Genomic DNA, 17,979 nt, shown 5'->3' on the forward strand with positions numbered 1-17,979 from the left:
CGTGATAAATAACAGTGAGTTAGCACTGAAGCAACGGCTTTGTGCAGTTCACTTGTTGCAAGGAGCCAAGCACACTGAGGACGGGCTTTTATTAGAATTAGCTTTTCGAGAACAAATGGATGGAGAAAAGATGTGAACTTCTTGTCTTCGAGGACAACAAATTGGCTAGGAATGAAAATCCAATCATCAAGAGTTTGCAGGAAGAAGGGAGATTAATGATGCGATAATGCCTGGAAAAGCACTTTGAAATCGGGAGAGCAATTTGTGCTGCATTGATGTTGGCATGTACGAGAGCAACAACACATGTTTTCGGGGAGAATGGTATTGTTTAGACTTTAGATAGCTGGTTTATGAACTACATCTGATTTGTGAACAATTTCAATTTGATGGAGGTATGTTTTCTAGGATTGGCTACACGTAATTTGATGTATTAAGGCACTTCTAATTAATAAGTATATATAAACCAAGTTGTTTCCACACTGGAAATAGGAACTACATCAAGGGATTTAGTGGGTATGCAGAGTATTTGGCTTCCATCCCCTTGGTAAGATAGACCAAGTTGTGCAGTTTCATGCACTAGCAAAACAAAGCAAGAAACAAGCAAGTGAGCAACACATGCGCTTTTATTAATGTTCAGAGCATCATGTCTGATGTAATACAACAAAAATAAATATGATTCGCCAACATCCAAATCTAATTATAAACAATATATCATCTTCCCAGGAAGCTATGAAATAGATACAATAAATAATTCATGATCTGTATTTTTTTTCTTAGGGGTGAAAAAAGAATAAAAGAATCATGTGTCTTCTATGGTTTATTTCCTCCAAGTGAGATAGCTGAAAATTGGTTTCTCTGGAACAGGTATGCACTTGACAACCCAACAAATTGGCCAAGATAGTGCTGCGGTTCCGATACATGCACCCCATTGGCCCCAGTTCAACCTCTCCGTGTCAGCAAATTTCTTCAAAAATTCTACCATTAACACCTGTAAGAGAATGGTTATTCCAATGATTCCCAAAAACAACTTGTTCTTATGGATCCCTTTGAAAACATTCTTCTCCTCCAGCTTCCTTGCATTGAATTCATTAAACACTTGGCACAGGACAAAAATGTTGAAGATCAAAGTATCATTTACCCTTTCTGTCACTCCAAAGATGGATTCTCCCTTGAATTGAAGTGTCAAGAGGATTGCTATCTGATACAAAGCTTGAGATAGGAGGTTCCTCCACATGATGTTGGTGATAAGAGGTTCAGTCCTACCCACAGGGGTTTTTTCCATGAGCTCCTGGGTGGGCTGCTCAGTAGCTAGAGCCAGAGCACCCAGTGTGTCCATAATCAGGTTCACCCACAACAACTGGACTGCTGTTAGTGGTACTTCTCCTGCTGAAACTGCTGCTACAAAGTTTATAACAAGAGCAGCAACATTTACTGTGAGCTGGAACTGAATGAATTTCTGTATGTTGTTGTAGACACACCTTCCCCACCTCAAAACTGTGGCTACAGAAGCGAAGTTATCGTCCAAAATGACAATATCTGAACTTTCTTTAGCCACTTCAGTACCTTGAATCCCCATAGATAGTCCTATATCAGCTTCCTTCAATGCCGGTGCATCATTTGTGCCATCACCAGTTACTGCCACCACATGACCTTTTTGTTTGAGGCACTGTACCATGAGAAGTTTATCAAAAGGAGAAGACCTTGCCATCACACAGATTTTATCAACCTTCTCCATTCTTTGCTCATGTGTGTAATTTCGGAATTCTTCCCCTTCAACCACAGCTCCACTGATATTCTCCGCACCAGGCTTGAGTATTCCACACTCGATCGCTATGGCTCTTGCAGTGAAAACATTATCGCCAGTGATCATTTTGACGTTCACTCCAGCTCGTTGGCAATCATCAACAGCTTTCTTCACCCCAGGTCTACATGGATCCTTGATACCCACAAGTCCTAATAATGTCAAGCAGTCTTCTTTGAGCGTTTTGTCTTCCTTTCCATCTTCATATTGGTCCTCCGATATTTGTTTGTGTGCGAAAGCGATGCAGCGAAGGCTACTAGCTGCCATATCTTGAATAATTTGCTTGAATGTATTCCTTTCTCTGTCATCCATTTCTTTCATTAATCCAGAAGCATCATAGTAACTCGAGCACATTGCTAGGATCATCTCTGCTGCTCCTTTCCAGTGAACGTGGATCGTGTGGTCCATTTTTTTCATGGACAAAACTCCACTCCTTTTCTTCTGTGAATTGAAGGCTTCGACTTGGAGAATTGTACAACTCTGCTTCATTTGCTCCATATTCATGTTCAGTTCAAGGACAGCCCAAGAAAGAATTGCTTTTTCAGTGGGACTACCTGAGAACTCAAGCTTGGATTCTGGACTTTCTCTGTAAACGCTACCAGTTGTATTTAAAGCAACCCCTTGCTTTATCAATTCAAGAACATATGGAGAAACCGGAGAAGGATTGCTCTGCTCCATTGATTCTTGACCAAGCCAAAACTTTGTCACTTTCATCAGGTTCATTGTAAGAGTGCCCGTTTTGTCTGTACAAATGGTGGTGGCAGAGCCCATAGTCTCACAGGCAGGAAGCTTCCTCACCATTGCTTGATCTTTCATCATTCTTTTCATTGAATAAGCAAGAGTAAGCGTGACTGCCAATGGCAATCCTTCAGGAATTGCAACCACTATTATGGTCACTGCTGCAGCCACAATCCCCACCACCGCGTTCACTATATCATCAGCCTTGGTCTTGCTACCATTGAACTCCTTTTTGCCGCTCTCATCTTGCGTATTCCCTGTGAAGTAGCGAACCAACAAGACTAATAGAACAAGAAAAGCGACAGCTAATCCAACCTTACCTATTGATGACGTTAGCTTATTGAGCCTAGCTTGTAAAGGTGTTTGTTCATTTGTGTCACGACTGATATGGCTCATCATTTCTCCCCATGTTGTGTTCATGCCAACTGAAGTAACAAGCATTTGACCGTAGCCATCAGCCACCTTGGTGCCAGAGACCAAAAATGGATTTTTTTTGTGATTGATTTCCACTTGATCACTCTCTCCTGTCATGCTGGATTCGTCTATTTGCAAGGAATGTCCATCGATGAACAAGCCATCAGCAGGAACCTGATCTCCAATCTTTAAACAGACGACATCCCCCACAACAAGTTCAAATATCGAAACTTCTTGCCGCCGCCCGCTTCTCACAACATCAATTTGTATGTTATTGCTGATTTTCGACAACTTATCAAACTGTCTATTTTGTCTATAGTTGCTTATAGCAGAGACAGCAATAATAAGAAAAACAGCAACAAAAATGCTGCCACCATCATACCAACCTTCCTTTAGACCATGCTCTTTGATACCGAAACCAAGAGAAAGAGCTGCACATCCTAAAAGAATGGCTATAGTAAGATCTTTGAAAGCTTCCACTACAAAATGGAAAAAGCCCTTTGTTGGCGGTTTCTTATACGTGTTGGAACCAAATGCTTGCTGTCGGCGATCAATGTCCTCAGGACCACCATAGATGCCGCCATCAATGTCGGTTCCAATGGCAGAAGCTATACGGACAATGCCACCAAAATTCTCAAGTTGGTCGAGATCTTTCTTCTTAACAAGCTCTGAAAGACTTGATTGATGAATCTTGAAGTGGTCAATGTCTAAATTAATGTTTAGCGCAGTGTAAGATGGAGAGGAAGAAACTTTGCTAGGCTTTTTCCTGACAACAGGTTTTTTGGATAGAGAGTATATGGTCCTAGAACAATAGATAGTTACGAAAGCTAAATGCCATCTTTTGTTGGGTTTGCTAAGGGTGGCAGGGACGTCAAGTAAACGCTCAATGCAAACCAAGTTTGCATGCAGAAGGTGGGACATAACGTCGAAACTCTAAAACTAGCAGAAAATGAAATGACAAGATAGAGAGAAACTAGAATGATATTTCACGAAGCAAAGGATAACTTCAAGAACTTAGAAGAAACCGATAATAAAGGAAGCGCAGAGGCGTATTATTTGAATGCTAGAATAGACGAGGAGGAATTCTCAAGCTAGCTGTGATGATCAGGTTTTTGGTGTTGCCTCTTTGTTTCACGAGTTCTTTTTTATAGTAACTTAGGCGATGTCGACCCAATTAATTATTGATGAGGAAAGACGGGTGGCACTCGGGTGGAAAAGATTGCTTGGAAGGATTGGATTCTTCTCTCAGGTTTGAAGTTATAATTAATTATTTTAAAACTTAATCTGATTTCGGGTGTCCATTATCCAGTACATATATTGTATTGTGGATTCTTGACAACAAATAATCGGCGCAGCGTGTTCAATTGTTAACTTAGTTCTGGGGTATTTTGACCGGTCAAAACGCGGAAAAAAAGGGAAGGTCCTCGCTTTCGTGTCGATTGAAAACAATACCATCACTGAACCAATATGTTGTGTTGGTCACCTGCTCAAGAAAGAGAAAAATAAATAAATCCTAGGAAATTTCTGGGAAGTTCTTCGATAAGGAGTTTATGTTAGATTACCTGCAACGCAACTTCACTTTTTTTTTTTGCAGTAATTAAGCCGGTTTAATCTCATGTTTTTCTAACTTTCATTTGTTCTACTTTAAAGTAAAATAATAATAATAAAAAAACAGTGTGTTTAATAAGGATTTTTTTAATATTCTATTTGATCATATCTTTTAGGAATGAAAGGTAATAAAATACTCCTTTAAGTTCAATCACTAGGTTGATGAACTAAGTTTTAAAACTTAAATCATTTTTATGGATAAACTTGAATAATTTTCTACTCGATATTAAATATTCTTAAAACTCAAATATAGTTTTAAATAATTAATTTTTAAAATATTGTTGAAAATAATATTTTATCATATAATTAATGTAAAGTAATTATAAACACACTTAAACATAATGTACTAAATGATATTAACATTCAAATTGAAGCTAATATTTACAGTATTAAGATAAAAAAGTTAAATTTTAAAAATATTTATACTAAAAATATTCATAATAATCTAGATTGAAAAAACTAACAAGCTAAATTTAAACACTATTTTGAAACTTGATATATTACTCCAACTTAATTTAATTTACAAAGATAAATTTAAAAATCATAATTTTTACCGTATATTCAGTATTGTAGTGCATAATATTTTTTATAAGAATATTTCTTACTTGATAATATTTAAAGTAATTTTTTTATTTTTTTATATTAATTTATCAAAATCATAAAAAAAACACTAAAAAAACTAAAATAATATCTTTTCAAAACAAATATATTTTAAAAAACACTGAAAAATAAAAGTCGAAACACTCCCGTACTATGTCCTCGTTTTCATTTTAATTGACGGGCACGGCAAATACAAGCGTGGTTTTTGAAAAAAATATTCATTCTGTAACATTATTGGCTGATATCTGATTGAAATGCCCGTTATGGTCGTTGCAGCGTTAAAAAAATAACTTTATTTATAAAATTTTATAATTTTATCTAAATTTATATTATGTATTTACAATCCATAGTTTAAAATTAATTACTTATAGATATTTGAATTTCAAACATCTCACAACCCGTATAACTATAACTATTACATAACACTGTGATGGCATATTTTGCTGCAAACACATTCTTGCTTGCCATCATGAGTGAGAATATATTTGTTTTTACTTTGAATTTTTTTTTTTATTTTTTATGATTGTAAATCTTTTTGATGTATTTTATTAATGTTAAAAATAAATTTTAAAAAATAAAAAATATTATTTTTAATATATCTTAAATGAAAAATATTTTAAAAAACAACCACCATTAAAATTACAACCATAACTACAAACACTAAATAAATTGAGATTCCAAGCCTGTTTGGAAGTGTGATTACGGTTGCTTTTTAAAGTACTCTTTATTTTAAAATGTATCAAAATAATATATTTTTTATTTTTAAAATTATTTTTTAGATTAATGTGTCAAAATAATTTAAAATATAAAAAAATTAATTTTTTTTAAAAATTACAAGTAACCTACATTTCTAGACGCTGACAGTGGAAACCACATTCTCAACGAAGTTGCTTGTGAAAGTGTAGCGAAGAAAAGGAGGGACGTCTTTCTATATAGTTGTAAAAAAGTAAAGCAAAAGAAAACCTAGAAATTCATAAGCAGATGAGTCGAAGCGAGCGGAAGGTTTAAAAAATGATAAACGATTTCTTGGAAAGGATCCACCGATGACCTTTGCCCCGGCAACCCTGCAATACCATCTAAATTGCTATGCAAAGATTCTTCAAATTCGACATGACATTTCACTGGTCTCGTCGTCTCTGTCCAGTCCACGATTTAACTCGGTCAATCATATAATTTCCCTTTCCACAAGACTCTTGTATTTTAGTCCAGTTGGTAGAATTAATTCTCGAGCTCCAAGAGAATAAGAAAGAATCTATTCTCTTCATCAGTCTCCTCCATATTTCAAATGCAGTCAGAATTGATTCCTGAGACGGCACCGTTCGAGTGGAAGGGGCCACGACTTCCAAGAGTTCATATTAGTCCTCACACACATATAAATTCTTTAAATATGTCCATAAAGAATTATATATTGTCTTTTTAATATAATTGTCGATGATAAATTGCACTCTAAATAAGAGCTTATATGGTTTACCTATTTCTCACTTAATTTATATCAAACAAATTCTATAAGAAAAAAAAAACGGTATAATAACACTATTTCTTTAATTTTAGTCTAGACAATTAAACAATAGATTGAATTAAGGTAAGACTAATTATTAGAGGTGACAGAATTAAAACACTCTCCTAGCAACTTTCACTCAAATAAAACTCTTTTTCATAGTTTTAATCCGACCTGACCTGGTGGGTCGATCCAAGACTGGAACCGGACAGAGTTTATGAAAAAATAGAGGTAGTCAAAAACCCGGTTGACTTGGTTGACTCGGCAAGACTCGATTGCAACTCATTGATTTTTTTTATATATTTACCAAAACAACGTCGTTTTGATTTATATAAAAAATGGGATTGACCCGGTCAAAACCCGTGACCCGAACCTTGGATCGGGTTTATAAACACTGCTTTTTTATGTAAATAAAACTACCATCTAATATGGTAATTAATATGTTAGCTTTTTAATAAAATTTTGTAAATTTACTAAAACTTAATGAAGTATAATAACACACATGCATCAATAATGTGTGTGCACGCGCGCGCGCAAGCTTATTCAGATATCAAGTATTTTTTTATTCTAGATCAATATGAATATACCAAATGCCCTTTTCTTCAGTAGGGTTTGTTTGAGAGAAATTGATATTGTTTTGTAAAATATTTTTCGTTTAAAAATATATTAAAATATTTTTTTTATTTTTTAAAATTTATTTTTGACATTATCATTCTAAATAAAAAAACACAAAAAAATAAATTTAAAGTAATTTTTATTTTTAAATTTCATGAAAAACCGTTTCTACCACAACTCCAAGCAAGCACTATAAATTGGCAGTGTGGTTGTATTTTTTTTTCTTTTATTTACCGGTAGGGAAAAAGCTTGGATGCATTCAACTTCCAAAAATCAATTCTCTGTCAAAAATACAATACATTATTTTAGTATGCAAAATTGCAAATAAGACTGAGAGTAGATGAAATAAGCCTGTTCGACTGGAGGAGGAGGAGGAGGAGAGAAATCTATATAATATAACTGAAGTTGTCCTCTTACTATCTAATGGCACTCTGGCGAAGTACGATGATAAGGCATCCTGTTCAAATTTGCCCTAAGGACAGCGTGGAAAACGTGTTTGCCAGTCCACAATGTCTTATGTCCTATTGGTTGGGCTACTGTGAGGCGTTTGCTTGGCAGCCCGCAAGTATACCTGGACATGCTCGGAGCCTTTCTGTTTAGGATGGCCCAAGTATGATCTACCCGAGACTTAGCTTGAGAAGAAGCCCAGTCCGAGTTTTTCCGTTTTTCTTTTCTAAGAATCAATCAAAACCTTTCGTAATGGATCCTAATTCCTAAATCCTACCCCACAATTTCTTTTTCTTTTTCAGGGAGCCCCTAAAGAGATTTTTATTTACTTGTATTCTCACAATAGATTTTATTTACCCAACAAATTTATCCGAACCCTTTCGAGTTCCTACATGCACCACCATTTTTACACACAACTTCTAGTTATTCCAAAGATGCCTGCATTAACCCATGTCTCAAATTTCACCATCTACGTTGGTCTTGTAAAATGGGAAAGACACTGCCCCAGATGTATACAATGCGGTATCATCATTTCAGCCGCTAATCTTTCGCTAAAAAATTTATAACAACTCTTCCTCATATTCCTTTCAACTAGAAAAAAGGAGAGTGAGGGTCCAATTTGCCAAACTTTTGAGCTTGTGCAAAGGTAGAGAGTTCCAAAGCAATGCAAAGCTATAATATGGTTAGCCTTAAAAAATACCTGTCCTTAGCCTCCCAGCAGGTAGAATAAGCTTTAAGACCAAGAAATCTTGAATAGCAGACCCACCTGTTCAAAGCCTCATCATAACTAATATTCTGCACCCATGGCAGAATACATGTTAAGCAATCTGCTACTTTACTGGTAGAACTTGACCAATCTATAACCTACATGTGGCTTAAGCCTAATCATTGGTTTCAAAGTCTCGAGTTTGAGCCACATGATTAGATAATGGCAGGGAAATCTTTTGAGTTGAAAATGGATTAAATCATCAACGGATAATAATGCATATAATTTTATGCGTGGTAAAAATTCTATCTTGGATTCTGTCCATGTCCTTGTATCCTTACCGACCATATATGTTGGTTCTGGTCGGTCTGTAGGTCCTAGCTTGAGATCCTTTTTTTTTTTCAAGCTGAATGTTGAAATCCAATATGGAGGAGGTAATTGCATGCGTGGTGGGAACCTATCCATGATTTTCCACACATGCCTAACATTTCTTGAAGGCTTTCATAAACAACCAACCCATTTTAACTTCGGGAAAGCTACATGGTTCCAACATGATTCTTGATGCTTAAATAAGTGTCGAACCCAATATTATACCTGCAGATCACGAAGTAAATACTGCACAAGCATCTGCAACAATGCATATATACAAAACTGCCAACTAGCTAGGAAGGCTAGGTTGGATTAGCCTAGATATTCCTTTAGGATTGCCTAGAAGATGGAATAATAATGCTAATGAATTCAGCACATTGTCATCATAAGGGCGGGCCACTGACAGGATACACAAAGGCACATTTAGTCGCCGACAGTGAACTTTAATTAGTTAACAGTGTCCCATGGATAGTATAGAATTCCAGATCACAGAATGTCAAAGTCATAGAGAAAAGGAAAAGAGAATGGAAGGATAAAATTGGCCACTCCTTTTAGTGATGGATCGGGTTTAGCTGACAGGTGACCAAAAATGAGGCTTATGCTTTAAGCAATATAAGTTAAGTAGCGAGTTTAATCAAGTATTAACACTCTGGCAGCCTCACAGAAAGATGTCCTGTGAAATGCTTGTAGCTACAGGCATGTGAAAACAATGATCATCATGTATGTATTTTTTACACTTGTGGACTTTGAATTTGAATCCCCTTCAGTTCATATACCGCCACAAAAAGAGTAGCCTTCGCCATTGACTTTTGTTGAATGTTCATCTTACTGCGTCATTTATATTTCAGGATTTAGAAAATTGAACATGGGAAATGAGATGGGCAACAACAACACATCTGGACTGCGAGGTACGGCTAGAAATCTACTTCAGCTTTTCACTTGGTAATTGTGATGCTTATTAATTTGCAATGCTAATGTATGCAGAAGAAGATAGCACGACTGATGAGGCTCAGGAAAAATCTGTACAAGAACCTACTAATGCCAATGCTGTGAAAGAAGAAAACCATGTAGTTCCTGCAGGAGAGAGTAAAGATTATCATGAAAAAGTGAAAGGGTTAGATTGTGATGATCGAAAGGGTTCTGGAGATACTCATGATCATAACCAGACATCGGATGAGGAAGGTTTGTGGCTTACCAATATCAATATGGAATGCACACATATCTCATGAATTTTATCTGTTGGCTGTTGGAACTGAAGATTTATTAAGTTGAACTGAGTGATTTTAATCTGTTGGCTAGTTTCACCAAAAAAAATAAATAAATTCCTGTTCAAAACAAACAGAGCTCAGTATCTGTATACTAAGTCAGACCTTCTCTTTTGTAGAACATGCTGAAGCTCATCCAACTCCGGAGTCTCCTAAAGCTGAAACGAAACCAAATGAAGTAGGTGGTGGAGATAATGAATTTCACCCAGCTTCTTTTCCGAATGAATTGGAAGGTGATGAGAAGTCAACAGAGTCTCATTTGGAGGAGACTGTTCTTGGAGCAAACAGTAATCAGCTAGAGAGGCAAACTTCCTTCAAGAAAGGTTAGCTTATCCTTGGATACTCTGTGAAACCCTATTCTGATTGCCTTAAAACCTGCCAATCATGTTGTATTTTTATCAAGTGATATTTACATTTACAAAAATAGTAAAACATAGTATAAACTTCTGTTGTTTTGCTATAAATTGCAACAGAGGAACAGGAGATCATGTCAGTTTCAACTTTTGTCACGATATCACCATCACATGATCCAGAACCTCAAGAATCTATGGACTTGAAGTTTGATCAACAGGAGTTTATTGAAAATCATTCCGAACAATCTATAAACGATAGCACTAATTCACTGGAAACAAGTGAAAATATCGTAGGATCAAATGTTGTTGAAGATATCATCACTAAGGAGAATGGTCACCTGGTGGAGACCTGCGCTTCTGACAATCTGGATGGAATTCTTGTTTCTGGGACCACTCTAAACATGGAGAAGAAAATTGGTGACTTGTCGGAGAAAGAAATGGCATCTCAAGAAGATAAGATGCTTAGTGAAGAGAAAGTTGACGTTGAAGTTGGAAATGAGGTTGGAAATGATTTAAGCAAAACAGTTGTTATGGAGCCAACAGCGATACGATCAGATTCTCGAAGTGAGCACAGAGAGAAATGTGAAGAAGAGTTCACCAGGGAGATGGATTGTTATGGAAACAATTGCTCAGAGTCACAGCCACAGATCAATCTTATCGCTAACTCACCAAACTCTCATATGGAACTATCTGTGCCTGAAGATAAATGCATGGTCCTTACTGAAGAAACTGAATTCACGAGAAAAGAATCGGAAACGGAAGTTAACAAGCATGATTACAGCCCGAATCAGTTAATGGATGATTCGAATAGAGAATCAGATATTGAATTGGAACATGCATCTCAAACTGATTCTTTTCTCGGGCCTAGTTTCAAGAATAATGAGGAGAGTTCAGTTGATGCTTCTCATGATCCTGCTAGCAACGGAAGCTGTCAAGTTGAGGAGGCAAAGGTTTCTGAGAATGTCTACATTGACTTATTCAACGACATCCAGAGTGAAGCTTCTGAAGACGGCTGCAAGGAATCTGAAGGAGACACTATGATAGTCCCTGAACTTGGAATTATTCCAGAAGCGTTATCCATGTCCAACGGGAAAGGCAATGAAGGGGAAACAGATTGTAAACTGGAGGAAGAGAAGACAGCAGAGAAGCAAATTGTCGAAGAGATAAAGGAGAAGACAGAAGCTCCATGTGCCATTGGAAAGGGTGCAGAAGAACAGCAAGGCGGGGAACAGTTAGTGTCCAAAACACTTGCAGTACAAGCAGAAGCATATAACCCACAGGCTCCGGCTTCTCTGTTCCAGTCTCAGGATCAGCAACAAGAAAAGGTAACGGTATCTGGCGATGCTCAAGGCAGCAATGCGTTAACCTTGGAATTGAAGCCCGAGAGTTGCGAGGAGTTTCTTGTTGCAAAGGTTTCTACTGACCAAGCGGAAGTCATGAATATTTTAGGGACCTCAGCTTCTGCAGTTGAGTTGGCAATGGTCAAGCCTCAGGAAGAAGCTTCATACTATTTCATAGCAGCTCGAGAGGTAGTGAGAGAAACCAAATCTTTAGCTTTTGATCAATGTGAGAAATGCGATTCAACTATCTTCCCAAAGGGTGGCTATGAGGCACAAGAAAGTGTGGGGAGGCTCAGCACTGAATCAAATCCCGACAACCTGAACATTCATGTACAGATGCGAAAATCTCCAAGCTTTGATCTTGATCTCCGAATAGAAGCAAGGAGTGAAGAATCAGATCAGACTCCACTTCTTTATCAAGACAAGATTACAGTTGAAAGCTTATCGGATCAGTCTGATGTCAGCCTTCAAAGTCCACATCTGCTTTCTCAGTGTAGTCAAGAAACACTGCGAGCATTGCCAGTTGAAGAGAAAGTGATTGCTCTGGAAAGAAGTGATTCTGAGAAGTCAAGAACACCATTCCTTGGTTTCTTGAAAGAAGATGAAGAGGCTCATGCTGTTGTTACACCAAAGAAACAAGATAACCATGCTGCTGCAAAGAAGACAACTAAGGATCTGTGGAACTCACCTACAAAGGAAGTGGCATCGGCTTCTCCTAAAGGTAAAGAGAAACATAAGCGCAGAACATCCCTCTTTGGTCAGTGCATGTGTTGTGCAACAGTGATTAATTAAATAGAAATTCCCAGTTTTCGAGTTTTACTTTTCAGGATTTTCTTGAATGAATTTCATTTTAATTCAAGTTTTTCAAGAAATGGAGTCTTGATGAAAGGAGAAACTGTCGGTTGGTTCAGTTAACCCAAGAAAGAGTGATTACTAAATCTTCTGCATCTGTAACTTTTTTGTGATCTTTCCTTTCTATAATTCTTCTAATCTTGCATTGCGTTGTATTTTGATGCAAGCTCTTAGCTGATTCTCTTGATTTAATTATTTTGTAAGTTTTGTTTGTTTGATAATGTGTTGGACAGAAATTGGAAGGTTTGGAAAGGAAATTGCAAACCAGACAGCTTTGCTGCTGCCATTGATTGTATTATTTGTTTATTCTATTTATAACACAATCGTAGTGAAGATGTTTGACATTTCGAGAGTTTTGACTTGTATTAACATTGTTTTCATGATGGGAAAAAAAAGGAAGTTAGGAAGTCAGATCGTATCAGGCATTCTGAGATCAATAATATTAGCATTAGTGTTTTTCTAGGCTCTAGAGCCGTCCTCAAGGCACATACGAAATTCTTCCAGAGCCTGGAAGACGGGAGCTAGAGAGACAGCCCATTGACAGTAGTCTGCCCTTCAGAATGCAGGGGGGGCTCAAAGAAACGTTCTCCTATTAATTCAAACCGACAATATTTTGCCTCCAAGGAATACCATAAGGTAATTCACAAATAAGCTCTTTCCAGGCGAGAAATGTTTCATAATATAATATTGATTGTTTTTTAAAATATTTTTTTATTTAAAAATATATAAAAATAATATTTTTTTATTTTTAAAAAATTATTTTTGATATGAGTATCTTAAAACAATCTAAAAACATAAAAGATATAATTTCAAGCAAAACTTTTTTAAAAAAATCACGTAACATGAATTCAATAGCAAAAATAAAACCTAATTGATTTCATTTATCATTAGTTGATGTTAGATTTTGTTACTAAAAATTAAGTGTTGCTAGCACTTGTAGGTGCTACATCAGTTAGAAGAATGCATGGCTGGTGGATTCTATGGATTTCCTTGTAAATTTTGGCTAATAAAGCTTAGATGAATTTTCTCAAAGGACTCAATTGAATTCATCTCGAAAATCGTGACTGATTTGTCGTATTATTTTATCGGTAGCTTTTAGCATATCACAGGAGAGAAAAATTGACGGAAAGGACAGGAGGGACCTGAGGGGGTGGGGTTTGCCATCGCCGAAAGCTTTTATCCCAGACAACACGTACTAGAAAGTCAGCATTGACACGATATTCCCAAATCTATTTCCATTTAAAAAACATATTTAAACAACTTCTGGAGTCGAAAGAAAGAATACAATTCAGCTTTGGACAAAATCAAATAGTGATTTTTCAGGTCATTCTAATTTTCGGTCATGATCATTGGTTGGCTGGCTACATTACCACAGCAACAACAGTACTAAAAATGAATACAAATTTCTTATGGAGTTAAAGATGTTATAATTCAATGAATTCTGAGCACGGCATCTTCGATCCGATCGCCTGGGAATTTTTTCACCCGACGTTCATCATCATTTTAACAAACTCGTCGTAATTAACTTGGCCGTCACCGTCCAAATCAGCCTCTTTAATCATCTGATCCACCTCCTCATCGGTAAGCTTTTCACCTAAATTGATCATAACATGCCTCAACTGAGCATGAACAGGGAGAGCAAGTTTTTAATTTGATTAGAGAGATCTCTTTCCAATTAAATTAAATAAGTAGAATGCTATGAACCAAATGCACTGTCCCATGAAAAATGGTTAATGTTCATTGCATGCTGAATCGTACAGCTTATCTCATACGGATTGATGTGCAAACTAAACCTTAAATATATGGTATAATATTTAATTATTTTTACCCGAATATCAATATCAAAGGGTTCACCTTTTTCATTTTAATTTTATTGTTTCTGCACAGCATGAGCTCTTAGATAAGGTGTCCTCTCCTTTTCACGAAGGCAACTATCATTGATCTGCTTGAATATTCATCAAACATTTATCACCAGTAACCTCACCTTATTGATATCATCTATTGTTTAAATTTTAGAGAAAGTGGTAATTTTTTTTAAATCTAAAAAAGGATAATATGCTTCAAAGAAATTAAAATGTAACAGGGTATTTAGAATTATGGTTTATCTTATTTTTTAAAATAATTTTTTATTTAAAAATAATTTTTATATATCAGCATATTAAAATCATCATAAAACATTAAAAAATCAATTAAATATCGTTTTAAAACAAAAAAAAACTTTTATAATACATAAAAAAAAACAGAAACAGAAATTGTGTGTCTATATATATATATATATATATTATGGTTTATTTTCCCTTTAGAATTTGGAAGGCTCTTTTGTCAACATCATTCACCTACTTATTTATGTTATTGGATTTACGATATATTCCCAGTTCTCGTCAACGTCAACTCTCAATAAAAATAAAAGCAAGGGACATAGATGACGATTGTTCGATAACATGACCAGCACTATCATTTTAAATTTGAGAATTTCTAATTTTTTTAGAAGTCTGAATTTTCAATTATGTGAAAAGTATACTACCGAATTCACAAGTAAGGAGTTTTTTAAGATGTCGAATTAGTTTTCACCGTATGACACTTATGGTCAATAACCATTGCCGTATATTCTATTCAATAAAAATCTCGAATGAAGATGTTGATTGATATATATATATATATATATATATATATATATATATATATATATATATATATATATATATATCAATGCCATTGCAAAGAAGAAGAAATGAAAAGGAAGGCCAAATTGATTAGGGTATTACCTCATTAGCTGATATATAGCCATTCTGATCCTTGTCAAACACTTTGAACGCCTCTTTAAGCTCCTCCTCCGCATCAGTCTCCTGGTAAATTCATAATTATATTTCAAATTATAGCCTTAATATATATACATATATATATTTGTTACTAACGCGTAACGTGCGCGTGTGTGTGATATACCTTCGTTTTTTTGGCCATCAAAGTTAAAAACTCAGCAAACTCTATGGTCCCATTTCCATCCGAATCAACTTCGCTGATCATATCCTGAAGTTCTTCTTCGGTTGGATTTTGATCCAGTGACCTAATGACCGTGGCCAGTTCATCAATGGTAATGCAACCTGCAAGGCATATATCTGATTAATTAATACCAGTAAACACTTCAAACAAATGATATAACTCGTAAGCTAATCACAAACTAACCATCTCCATCCTTGTCGAACAGACAAAAAGCTTCTTTGAACTCAACCATCTGTTCTTCGGTTAGTACCTCTGCCATTTTGTTTTCAAAGACACCACAAATTAAAACTTTCTGACTAGTGGGGGGGGGGGGGGGGGGGAGAGAGAGAGTGGAGCACAATAGGCTACGAGGGGGAGAAGAGAGAGGACGTTGTTTTTGGTAAAGAGAGAGAGAGAGAGAGAGAGAGAATGTTGAGCACAAAAGGCTACAAGTGAGGGGGAGAAGAGAGAGTACGTTGTTTTTGGTTAAGAGAGAGAGGGTATGTGAGTATAGCTCAACCTTAGCTGGGTTTATGTAGAACTCCAATGCGTTAAGGTACTGTGGTAAGATTTTTCTTTTTCTTTTTTTCCTCTTTAAAAAATCACGAGTCAAATCAGCTTATGTCTGGATTGGTTTTTGTGGTCTTTGGCTAAGAAAGAGAATAAAAAAAGGGCCATCTGCTGTCTCTCTTGTGGACCAGGGGACCTTTCGTTTCTTTTACCCGATCTATATTATAGAACCATCTGCGTGTAGCAAAGGTTACTAAGACTAAATTAAGATACTGATTGGTAGCATAAGGTTTATACTTACCTACAGATGTATATATGAATTTTATATTTGACTTCAAAATTTGTACAGCTGTAAGGGTTTGAAGTTCGGGAGACAGAGCATTCAAGGAGTAGACGGGAAAATTTGGTTCCCCGAGTTAAATTTTCTACCCGAAGGCCACGGTGCTTTGCTTGCACGAGATGGAGAGATGAGATCTTTTAGAAAACCTACTTGTCCACCCGGCAAAAATCGAAATCGAAATCAACGCGTTTTGTTGACCTACAAAGATGTCTCTTGTGCCGTGCATTGCTTTAGAAATGTCATTGTAAAATGTTGTTGGCTTAGATTGTATTAAAGCACACCTAATTATTAAATTATTCGTAAGTATAAAAACATTACAGAAAATAGCTAAAGAAGTCGGTGTTTTTGTGTAGCTACTCTCAATAATTCACTTCTGGGTTCACACAATGAATTTATCAAATTACCATTGGAAGAGAAAAATACGCTGATTTAGGGGTATTTTAAAATATTTTCACGGGATATTTGTAAAATTAGTGAGGAGTATGGACACCTTTTTCTCTCATGATTTCACACTTTAAATTCTAAAGTCTAAAATATTCTTAGAAGCTGATTTTGGGTTTGCTTTGGGAAATGTTTTTTTTAGCGTAATGAGATTATCAAAATATTATTGGATTTTAAAATAAATATTTTTGTCTTTAGAAGATATTTATAAAAAAACAAAAAACAAAATAAAAAATTATTGGCACTTGCTGATCACGTCACGCGCCAATATGTGAAGGTTGCCCGTGCCATTTTGACGACACGTGACACCTTCTCCAATCTTTAAAAATACTCAACCGTCTTTTCAGGCAAAGCATCTCGGGAGAGCACTTTTTCCTAACAACACGTGTTGTTATAATCATTGTTGTTAGGTGGCGGTTAATTTGTTTTTTTCCACCCTCTTTTCTCTTTTCTCCACCAACCTAAACTTCAAAAATATCCTAACCTTTTATATTATTTCACTTGTGGTCCTTTTTTTTTATTGTTCTATATTTGCCTGAAATTCTTTTTATGATTTTTTTTTAATTTCATCATTTTATTTTATTTTATTTTTATGTCAGATTTGGTCTTTTTTTTAATTGATATTTATTTTGTTTTTCACCCTTCTTCTAATATACCTTATTTTTGTTTTTTTTAATTTAGTCCATATTCTTTCAATTATAATTTCTTTTGGTTTCATTTATTTTCTTAATTGATTTTTTTTCAAATTCATCCCTCATTATTTGATTTTATTTGATTTTCATACCAAATTTAATCCTTATTTTTTTAATTATGGTTTTTAAACCCGGTCTGGAGGTTGACCCCAGACAAGTCTCTGGTCACATGTTAGATGGGTTGGCTAGAGTTACCCAGGCAACTAAATTTTTTATTTTATAAATATCTAAAAATAACATTTTTTTGGTCAAAATTTACAAAAAAATAAATCAATGGGTTTTAAAACGGGTTTAAAAAGATTAAAAAGAATTTAACAAAAAAATTGGATTCTCATTCTTTTAATCATGGTTGTTAAACCCAATTCAAGGGTTGACCCCAAGTAGCTTCTTGACCACAAGTCGAGTAAGTTG

At 35.6% G+C, this 17,979-nt stretch overlaps 3 protein-coding genes across 4 annotated transcripts; 1 reads left to right on the plus strand and 2 right to left on the minus strand.

Annotated features, from left to right (window-relative positions):
• Positions 1–605: 605 nt before the first annotated feature.
• Positions 606–4,072, minus strand: LOC7467513 (putative calcium-transporting ATPase 13, plasma membrane-type). Its single transcript, XM_024605954.2, has one exon. It carries the CDS (start codon positions 3,872–3,874, stop codon positions 818–820), a length of 3,057 nt encoding a protein of 1,018 aa, XP_024461722.2. The 5' UTR covers positions 3,875–4,072; the 3' UTR covers positions 606–817.
• Positions 4,073–9,270: 5,198 nt separating this feature from the next.
• LOC7473436 (uncharacterized) lies at positions 9,271–12,950 on the plus strand. 2 transcript variants are annotated; one of them, XM_002311612.4, is made up of 5 exons: positions 9,271–9,516; positions 9,645–9,704; positions 9,781–9,978; positions 10,181–10,384; positions 10,535–12,950. In XM_002311612.4, exons 2-5 carry the CDS (start codon positions 9,662–9,664, stop codon positions 12,544–12,546), a joined length of 2,457 nt encoding a protein of 818 aa, XP_002311648.4. In that variant the 5' UTR covers positions 9,271–9,516; positions 9,645–9,661; the 3' UTR covers positions 12,547–12,950. The 2 variants fall into 2 exon arrangements, with proteins under 2 accessions (XP_002311648.4, XP_052311475.1); XM_052455515.1 differs by lacking the exon at positions 9,271–9,516 and having other exon boundaries at positions 9,532–9,704.
• An 876-nt stretch (positions 12,951–13,826) lies between these two features.
• LOC7467514 (calmodulin-like protein 11) lies at positions 13,827–16,103 on the minus strand. The gene is made up of 4 exons (XM_002312522.4): positions 15,790–16,103; positions 15,550–15,707; positions 15,372–15,452; positions 13,827–14,225 (listed from the first exon to the last, which is right to left on the minus strand). Exons 1-4 carry the CDS (start codon positions 15,863–15,865, stop codon positions 14,088–14,090), a joined length of 453 nt encoding a protein of 150 aa, XP_002312558.1. The 5' UTR covers positions 15,866–16,103; the 3' UTR covers positions 13,827–14,087.
• Between the last annotated feature and the right edge of the window lie 1,876 nt (positions 16,104–17,979).

The sequence above is a fragment of the Populus trichocarpa genome, chromosome 8 (assembly GCF_000002775.5).
Source record: "Populus trichocarpa isolate Nisqually-1 chromosome 8, P.trichocarpa_v4.1, whole genome shotgun sequence".
In the NCBI taxonomy this organism is placed as follows: domain Eukaryota; kingdom Viridiplantae; phylum Streptophyta; class Magnoliopsida; order Malpighiales; family Salicaceae; genus Populus; species Populus trichocarpa.